A 9,714-nucleotide genomic window follows, 5' to 3' on the forward strand; every position below is an offset into this window, starting at 1 on the left:
GAAAAACAGCACAAGAACTGACAGTTTATTCAGTACTAATACAAAGACGAACTTCACTGGTCAGGAAGGCCAACAGTAACATGAAAGAAGTGACTTCTACAGGTCCCTATGTGTGGACTAATGAGAGATGTGTGACAGTGCCCCTTTCTTCCAAAATAATAAATAAATAAAAATTAGATGTCTGACTAAAATCTCCCAAAACCTCAACTTTTGGGATGTAATGCTACATGGCATGTTTGACCCAAAGGCATCAGTAAGATCACCAGAAGTGCATGATATCCACAGTGAAACAAGGTGGTGGCCGTATTGTGATGTAGATTTAGCAAAGGGATTTTATAGCTCAAAGTGAATCCATGCGTTCATCCAAACTTAGAAAAATTACTTTTTGGAATGGCCTAATCAAAGTCGAGAGGAAAAGCTATGCTAAAAGAATCCCACCAGAGAGGACTGGATGTCAAAACTGAATCAAAATGTGTTTCAAACTAGTATCTTTTAAAAATGTTTTATTTTCCCTTTTTAACAGTTATTTGTTTTTGCTGTTGAATTGAACAGGGTAGTTCTCACTCAAAGTTTTGAGATTATTCACAGTCTCCTTTTGTCCACTTTACCTCTTAGTATCTGTGACCAAAAAATATATTTTTAAACTCTGCATGTTACAAGCCTACTGTGCTGTAATAACATTGTACTAACTAGCCCATAATGTTTGCGCCTCATTTGGCTTTAAAGCGTCTTGGGGCCTCTTCTGTGCATCCGTTTCCTGTTGGCCTGGTGATACGGTGGCCTGGGAGCGTTGTTGTCTCATCACTCTGGGACCTTAAACCAGAAGCTTTTCATTCCTCTCATGCTCCGCGCTGTCTCTCTGCTTTTCCTTTGTCTGTACGAACTCTGGTTTGTGGAATCAGATTCTTCATAGTTGGTCTGATTGTAACTGTTGGTTGAACATCCTGTGTTTCCTGGTGATTCTTCTTGTGGTGCTTAAGTTAAATGTATGCTTTATGTACGCAGAGCTGACAGGCTTGGTGTTTGTTTGAACTTTGTGTACATTTTCTGGGTGCAGCTGGTTCCAACTGAGGGAAGGGTTTTACAGTAGAGTAATAGATAATATACTATATAGAAATACTGGATTTTACCTTTGGAGGAAGTAATTCAGTGTTTTATTGCTATTGATATGGAAAAAGTGAAGAATCTGGGACTGTTGTGATTTAGTCCAGTCTTGACTGACGTGGTTGAGTCCCAGCTGGAGGGCTTTGTGTCCACGTCTGCACTTCTGTTCAGTCTGATCCCAAAAGATAACACTTTTGGTTTTGGTCAGCAGGCTCAGTTTGGAGCATTCAGTCACAAACCCATCTGTGTGTGTGTGTGTGTGTGTGTGTCCACAACATACACTACACAGTCGAGCTCGATGTGATTCAGCGTAGGAGGTTAACCCTAAATTATCACCTGAGTCATTTGTTGTTCTTTTCAGTTGTACAGTTTCACTGTCGCACTTTGAGTTTGGAGCAGAAGCAAGATGTAAATGGTGGCTTACCTGCTCATGGCTGATTATGGCTCCTTTAAAAAGTTTCCATACCCCTTGAGCTTTACATGTTATGTTACAACAACATGCTTCAGTGCGTTTTGTTTGGATTTTATGTGACAGACCAACACACCGGGACTGAAATTGTTTCACGATATTCTCTCCAAAAAAGTTGAAGCTCGGTAGCGTCTATGAACATCAGATATCAAATCTTGCCTCATATCGTCAGTTAAGTTTCGGTCTGGATTTTGAACAATGTTGTAACTTTTAACTTTTTTGTGTTAAATGTTAAAAGTTACAAAAATTCTAAAGTGTACAAGTACTCACCATAGTTTTGAAATGGTAGCCAATGGGCAGGTGCAGGGACGGCGTAATTGTTGCATACCGCCTTGTGCCCACTTCAGTGTGTTAACTATAAACCTAGCTTAATCTGTCTTTAATGTTATTGGTGTGTAAAACAAATCCTATTTAGGACTTAACAACATTTAGCCTGATGGGGGGCCATATAGTCTGGTGGCCCGCTAGGCTTATAACACTCTGGGGGAAACCCTGCAACAGTTCTCTAGGGCCCTTCCAAAGTTACTACTGGCATCCTTAGTAATTCCCCCATCAACTGTTTCCTTTCCTGAGCTGTTGGTTAAAGTGGACAGCCATCTCTTGAGATCGCTTGTGTGTTTTCAGATATAATTATGTGCTTTCAGCATCTTTATGCCTCACCTGTCTGCTGTGTTCCTCCATCTTCATGATGCCGTTTGTTCTCTAATAAACTTTTAAGACCTTCAAAATGGCTGGATTTATTCTAATATATATGGATTTACTAATACAGTGACTTTGGAAAGCAGCTTGGTTTTATTTTGGGGTAGCAGAGTAAAGGAGACTGAATACCATGTGCAGAATAAGTGCAGCAAGTCCCAGTTACCTTAGATTTATACTTTGAGCCATCCAGACGGAGGATATGAATTAAGATGAACAAAAAAGGAAGTTTTATGTACTGCGTTTTTAAACAAATATGCTGATGGAAGCATCGTGACATCCTTCATATAGATCATTTCCTCTGTAAATAAAGACTTATGTAACTTCTCCTTTTTGAAAAGTTCCCCTCATGAAGCTTCAGTGTGATTGCACTGGTTTCCTTCCAGGCATGATAGTAGAGCCAGCAGCCTCTCTCATCCCTCCTCCTCCTTCTGCAGGAATCTTAGTATCTCTGTAATGTTCAGCCAACCAGCTAAATACCACAGGAAAACATAAAGACTGTAAAACAAGCTCTTAGTTTACAGTGAGCAACAAACAAGGGCTCCTCCTCATTCCTGCAGTCTTTTCCTGGGTTTTGTTTGTGTTGATGGCTGCAGTTAATTCAATTATGGAGAATTCAATAGCTTCCAGCTGACAAATTTTCCACTTAACAAATGACTGGAAAAGTATTGTAAACTTAATGTCTGTGAAGAAATTATCAGGGATTTATTAACAAAAGAGTTTAATTATTGAAACAAATCTGCTGTTAAGATTTTGCAGCATAACAATTTCTTTTGGTATTTTCTTGTGTAAAAGTAGTGCTATAAATTTTGTGCTTCTGCTCAAATTATTTTTCTGTGCTCCTTTTTTTTCTTTATTCACCCTAAAACCTGCAGATCCCTTCTCTCCCACACTGCTCATCCTTCATTGTGAACCTCTGTGAGGTCATTTAGTGATCTGGTGTGTATTGGAAGCCGGTCTCCACCCCCCAGCTGAATGCTTCGGTTGCATTCAGCTGAGCTCTCGTCTTTATTCTGCTCGTGTTGAGTGACATCAGCCTTCAAGTATGCAGCCCGTCGTGGCTGAGCCAGGCGGGATTGGGTGGCTGTATTCATCTCAAGGTGCAGTCTGCTCTCTCTCGACCGCTTCAGTTCAGATAGACGATCAAACACTTCCAGCAGTTTTGCCTGCCAGGTTTAGTTTGTTCTATATTTGAGATCTTTGTCTGTTATGTTCTGGGATGCCCCTATAGACAACAGTATATTGGTTGTGGACTCTCATTTGTTAAAAATAGCATGGGTAACTTAATAGGAACGTTAATGGATCCCATAAGTATGAAACTCTTCATTTTTGAGGATTTTTAACCATTCTCTGTTCACAAGTCTCTTGTCCCTTGATGTGGGAGATTATTCGCGCTCATCCCTGCTGCAGGCGCTGATTAACTAAATCTCGACACATATAACTGATGGTTTTTACATCTGCACACTGAGCAGAAAATCTTTGATGTTGTATAGAAAAGTGAACGTGTCTTTTTACTTTCAGTTAATATATTTGCCATATGTTTTCCTCCTGACATGCACCAGACGTCTAATGTTTTGTCTCGTGTCTTTCAGAATGAGGAGAAACGTAACCTCAGCCTGGGTGGCCATGTTGGATTCGACAGCCTCCCTGACCAACTGGTCAGTAAATCGGTCACACAGGGTTTTTGCTTCAACATCCTCTGCGTAGGTGAGTAACAAAATGTGTTTGTGTGATGATAAAGTGTGAAATATTGGATGTGCTGCAGACATGGTAACCAGTGGAGATCTGGTGGTGGAAAGAACCTGCTGTTTGAAAAACAGTCCTTAGACACAATCATGTCCAAGAGCTTTCTCATGTTTACTTTATTTAACAGGAAGTAAAGTTAAATGTATGAAAATTACAGAGAAGGAAATGAAACGGGGCGTTTAGCTAAAACTAAAACAAAATTTGAAAAAGAACCTACTGGATATAATTTATAGAATAATCAATTCTTGGTAGTGAATGCACTGATCAGAATTTATTGGTTGATTTCCAATCTAAGCTTTTTGTGTTGTGTTGAAATAAAACTATTTTAAATCAAACGTGGAGATGAATTTAATGACTTGGTTTTGATTTATCTTTACCATTTTGATTTAGCAATAGCATAGATGGCATTGCACAATAGTCTGTGTGTATCTCCTACTGAATTGTATCTTCACCTTAACTAATAAAAGGCTGCCCACATTTCCATGACGACAGGATGAAACGCAGTTCATTTCCCAGCATGGTTGATGTACAGTCATGTGGTTCTTGGATGTTCATTTTCACACGCAGCCTCCACGGTCCTTTAGATGGGACTGCTTTCTTGCAAAGCGAAAGGAACTGCAGACATGTGTTGACATGTTGCAGAAAAATAGCTTTCTTCTAAAAGGTTTCGATCAACTGTGCTCTCTTTCTTCATCTTTATTTCTAAAAATCTCATTTATATTGAAAATAACTCAGTAATGGTATCGACACTGAAGGGTGTTATTGTTACCATGGTCTGGTGAGACTTGCATATGGTGAGCTCGTATATCTAGCTTTTGTTTGACTATGAAAACTATCAGCTGTTGATTTTATTTCGCCTCCACTAATTTTGTAATTTCTCACTATCATTTGTTCATGCATTCCGAAGATCTCAGATTTTTTGATAGCACTTTTATTGTTTTTGTTTTATTGACTTACTTTCAGGCTGCAAGAAGCTCTGGTTCTTTGAAAGTAAAGTGCCAAGAATTCACAGATTTTTGACTAGACTTTTGCACAGTGGTCTCTGCATCATCATGTTGACAAAGATACCCAAGCTATCACTGAATAATTTAGTCACCTAACTTTATTTAACCTTTTTTTCTTTCGCAGGAGAAACTGGCATTGGCAAATCAACATTAATGAACACACTGTTTAACACCATGTTTGAAAATGAGGAGGCGAGCCACTACCAGAATGGCGTGTATCTGCGGCCGCGAACCTACGACCTCCAGGAGAGCAACGTCCACCTCAAACTAACGATTGTTGATACTGTTGGGTTTGGTGACCAGATCAACAAGGAGGACAGGTAAATTTGATAAAATAGATCGCAGCACTGAAAGATCTTAGTAAATATCAAGTTTTCTGTAAATTACAATTGTTGTAGTTGTTTTTTTTGTTTTGTTTTTTTTCTTTCAAATCCTTGCCTCATCTTTAAATTTCCACTTATAAGATGTTGCTATGCAAATGTTGATGTGGACACCAATGAGAGAAACTGAGTATATCACTCTGGAATTCCACTCATATTTCTTGTGTCTTGTGGGACTAGAAGGGGAGGAGGTGGGAAAAAATAAAGGGGAAGTAGTTTATTTTTTTTTTAAACATTTAGCTGTGGAATGAAGCGTACTCGCTGCGGCTCAGCCAGCAAGCTGCACTCTCACGCTCTTTGATAGCAGCATTCTCTGTAGGCCTTATGAACCAACACACTGAAGGACAGACCCTGCAGCGAGCTGGAAATGAACACAGGGAGCTTCAAAAGGTCAGAGCGTGTGCATACCACTGAGAAGATTGAAGAGAGATGTGAAGGTAGAGGACAGATGACTGTAAACATGGTACTTACTGAGGAAATGGAAAAGATTGTTAACCTCTGTCTCACTATGAGCAATAAAATGTTAGTGATGTGGGACATCCTGTAGTTGAGTAGGAGACAAAATGGCTTAATCGTCACTACTGCATGACACAATTAACATTCATCTGCTTTATTATAAGCTTTTCTTGTTAAAATATTTTGCAACATAAGATTAAAATGATTATTTGAGATCAAACTAAGGAACCGTGTTTAAAGGCTGACTTTCATACAGCAGCAGCTTTGCACTTTGGACTCGTTTCTAAGTCTAAATGCTTTGTCTAAAATAAATGTGTAAAAAAAAAAAAATGTGTCGTACATCATAGGTAGAATTTCAAATGTGGTCAAGGCTGGTAGAAATGAGACAGAAATGACTCATGGAAATAAAATAACAGAAGAGCTAATGAGTTGTCAGATGATTTTGTGAAGTTATTGCGACCATTAACAATATGTACTTTTTTAAAATTCATTTTTGATGGAAAGCGCTGTTAGTCTTGGGCTTCTAAGTTTAGCTGAATTGAGTTATTGACTGTCCTGAACTCTGTGTTCCCTTTATTTTTTCACCACAGTGCGTCAGTGTGTTATTTGAGTCTCTTTCCTGGATGGACAGAGCTTTGGCAGCTATTAACTTTTTAAAGTCTTTTTTTTCTTTTCTTAGAAAGTACTCCTGGCTTAATTCTTATTTGTATCGCTGTGTCTCTTTAATGAAGAAAGCCACTGGTTAAGCTGTTGCTGCCACCAGCTCTCTGTTCAATTGGTTTTTCCCTACTCATAGAAAATACCCCCAGCCCAGAGCTTATATTTAGCTTTGCCTCTTTTCAGGTCATTTGACAAACCTATGGCTGCCATTAGTTTTTCTCTGTACACCTACCTGCCTGCAGGTTCTTTGTCCTTAACTGTTTCTCTTTACTGACTGAAGCTATCAATTTGTCTTGCTGAGATTTGCTGTTCCTAACTTTGTGCAGCCTTTTTAAAAATTCTTATTTAAAGACTATTTGTACTTTTGTTTTTCTTTCCTATAGAATTTATTAATTAACTTTTCTTCAAGAAGCCGTTAACAAAGCTGTTGCTCCCCTCAAGTCTAGCTACTCTGTGTTTCTTCTCGGTGGAAAAGACTCCTTGCTCGGGGCTTCTGTGTTTTTTCATGACAGACGCCACTTTAACTGTTTTAACTGTTCAGATTATTTGAATTAAATTTGGACCAAACTGTTTGACTTGCAGGTATTTAAGGAGATTTAACTTGACATTTGTTTCAAATTGTTGTTGCATATAAAAGTACTAGACTAAGTACATTTTACATATTTACAGGTTGTAGATTTCTACTGAATTCTCGGTGACAAGTGTTAGAGCCAGACTTGGTTTTGGAAAACACAGCATTTAGTGAGATTTGTATACGGAACAAAATGTCTTGATCCGGACATCCCAAACAAAGACGGCAACAGAACATAAACAGAGAAAACCCTGGGGCTGAAAAACATCATCTGGTTTAAACAGAAATGACTTTTAATTGCGAGATATATGCGTGATGAAAAACTGCACATATTAGAAGGTGCTGTATTTAAATCAAACTGTTCAAACGCATGCTTACTGTAAATTGGATTGCAGATAAATTCTGCAGCTGCACTGATTTACCATTTTTGGGGAGAATTTTTTATTATTTTTGTCCATGTAATCAAGCAGCTGTGAGCAAGTTGAAGTGTATTTCAGCCAATCTGTTAGTTTTTCCAGTGCCATATTTTACATTTCTTAAAATTTATTTTGTTGATTAAAGAAACTTCTTCTATGGTGTTAAGAAACATTATGCTGTTGCTGTCTGTTTGTAATGGTGTTTGACTTTTAGAAAAACTCTGGGTTTTATCCACATCTTTAAATTTCTCATGAGAAAAACATGACTGAAGTGAGGTTTTCATGTTTATATCCCACAGAGAACAGGCTGATTTGTAGCGTTTCAGTCAGATGTCGGTAAGATCATTTTGATCGGAACTAAGCTGTACAAAGCTGAGATCTTGGCATTGAATCAGAACACACAGTAACTGAAAACATAATTCTCCTGGTTTGTTTATTCAGCGACAAGTTCATATTTCCTTACATATTCATTATCAACACATGAATGGGAAGGAAAATATTTAGCTTTAACAAAAAGGCATAAATCCGGTTGTCTTTGGCTCTGTCCACAGTTACAAGCCAATCGTGGACTACATCGACACCCAGTTTGAAAACTATCTGCAGGAGGAGCTGAAAATCAAACGCTCGCTGTTTAACTACCATGACACCAGGATCCACATCTGCCTTTACTTCATCGCCCCAACAGGACACTCCCTCAAGTCCCTGGACCTGGTCACAATGAAGAAACTGGACAGCAAGGTATACAAAAGTGACATGCACACACTTTTGCCCTATGGCCTAGAAACTAACTCCTGCTTACCTGAAATCCAAGCCTCTCCTTCACTTTGAATGGAGGGGATTTGAATGAACTGCTGGGATTCTTCATCTGTCACTGTCAGGGTGTGGATTCTTTGTCCTGAAAGGAAAAAATCTTAAATTTCCACTTGGTGGTAGGGTTTCAGGAAAAGCTATTTGGAGGTAACGTGAGTTGCTTTTGTTCTTTTTTTGTTTTAAAAATTGACTTTAAAAAAGTGTTTTAGTTTGAGAGCGTGCTGTCTCCAAAAGGCACAATGCAGATTCACGAACCTACCAATGTTAGAATTAAATAAAGGATTAGCATCTCTGAAAATATGCAAATATAATAAATTCCTCCAAGTTTAGCTCACAATTTTTTTTTTTTTATTTAATGTACTGTCTCTCATGGTAATTTCTACAAAGTTATTAAAAGATGAAAATTGCTGCCTAAGATGTGAGAAGGAGTTTTGATTTGCTAATATAAGTTTACATGAACCATAAGAAGGTTTTTTAATTCAACCAGGTGGGTTATTATAACAGGTGTGTGGCAAAGAGTAGTATGGGTTACTCAGCTCTGCAGTTAAGAAAGATTTCACTATGAATTTAAAATAAAAATGACAACATTGCAAAGCTTTTGAACTGTTGAACATCTTATGTTAGCTACTAGCACAGTTAGCTAATCGCAGGGCAAGAATCAGTAGATCCTAACCTTAACTGATATTTCCAAAAGACCTCCAATATCTGCTAATCCTGCATGTTGACACAGAAATGAAATTCTGTAAAGGATAAAACGGCAACTTTACTGGAAAACGTCGACTTTTTTGGGGGCAAAATGAATGTATGTAGCTGAAAATAGACACCAACATCGGTAGCCTACAGGGCACTTGTTAAGCTTAAGGTTCTGTATTGATATTAGCTAGTCATCTTTTAGCTAACATTGCCTGCATCCAACAGCTTTACTCAACTCAGTCGGTTAGTTTGGAGGGAAAAACTGTGAAAAGTTCTTTGCGTTTTGCTGGTTTGCTGCCGATTCTAACACAAACCTACGTAGCTCCGCACAGCAACAGCAGGTCTCCTTCACAGGTGGAAACCCAGAGCGAGCGTCGTAGCGCTCATGTTGCGTTTAAAGGTGGCTTGGAAAAACAGGTTACAACACGTTAACAACAGATTAAACAGTTTTAACTGCTGATAAAAGTGACAGACGACACAAATATGGGAAGTGTGGAAGCCTCTACTGTATCAAATTGACAGGAATAACAGAGTTGGCCATTCTAAGGTAAAAACCCAGCGCATACAGTGTTCATGTTTTGTTTGTTTTTTTCATCCAGACGGCTTCCCGCGCCCCCCCTGCAATGACATGGCGCCCCCCTAGGGGGCGCGCCCCACAGTTTGGGAACCTCTGCCCTAATAGCAACATGTTGGATGCTGTACACCATAT

At 38.7% G+C, this 9,714-nt stretch overlaps 1 protein-coding gene across 2 annotated transcripts in view; it reads left to right on the forward strand.

Moving 5' to 3' along the window:
* septin8a (septin 8a) overlaps positions 1-9,714 on the forward strand; it is a 51,942-nt gene that overhangs the window by 14,684 nt on the left and 27,544 nt on the right. For both annotated transcript variants that reach the window (XM_015034423.1, XM_015034422.1), the window contains exons 2-4: positions 3,862-3,976; positions 5,144-5,339; positions 8,054-8,240. In XM_015034423.1, coding sequence (XP_014889909.1) covers positions 3,862-3,976; positions 5,144-5,339; positions 8,054-8,240 — 498 coding nt within the window. The remainder of the gene's footprint in view (positions 1-3,861; positions 3,977-5,143; positions 5,340-8,053; positions 8,241-9,714) is intronic.

Source organism: Poecilia latipinna, unplaced genomic scaffold (genome assembly GCF_001443285.1).
Source record: "Poecilia latipinna isolate Pla-1442-1.1 unplaced genomic scaffold, P_latipinna-1.0 Scaffold298, whole genome shotgun sequence".
In the NCBI taxonomy this organism is placed as follows: domain Eukaryota; kingdom Metazoa; phylum Chordata; class Actinopteri; order Cyprinodontiformes; family Poeciliidae; genus Poecilia; species Poecilia latipinna.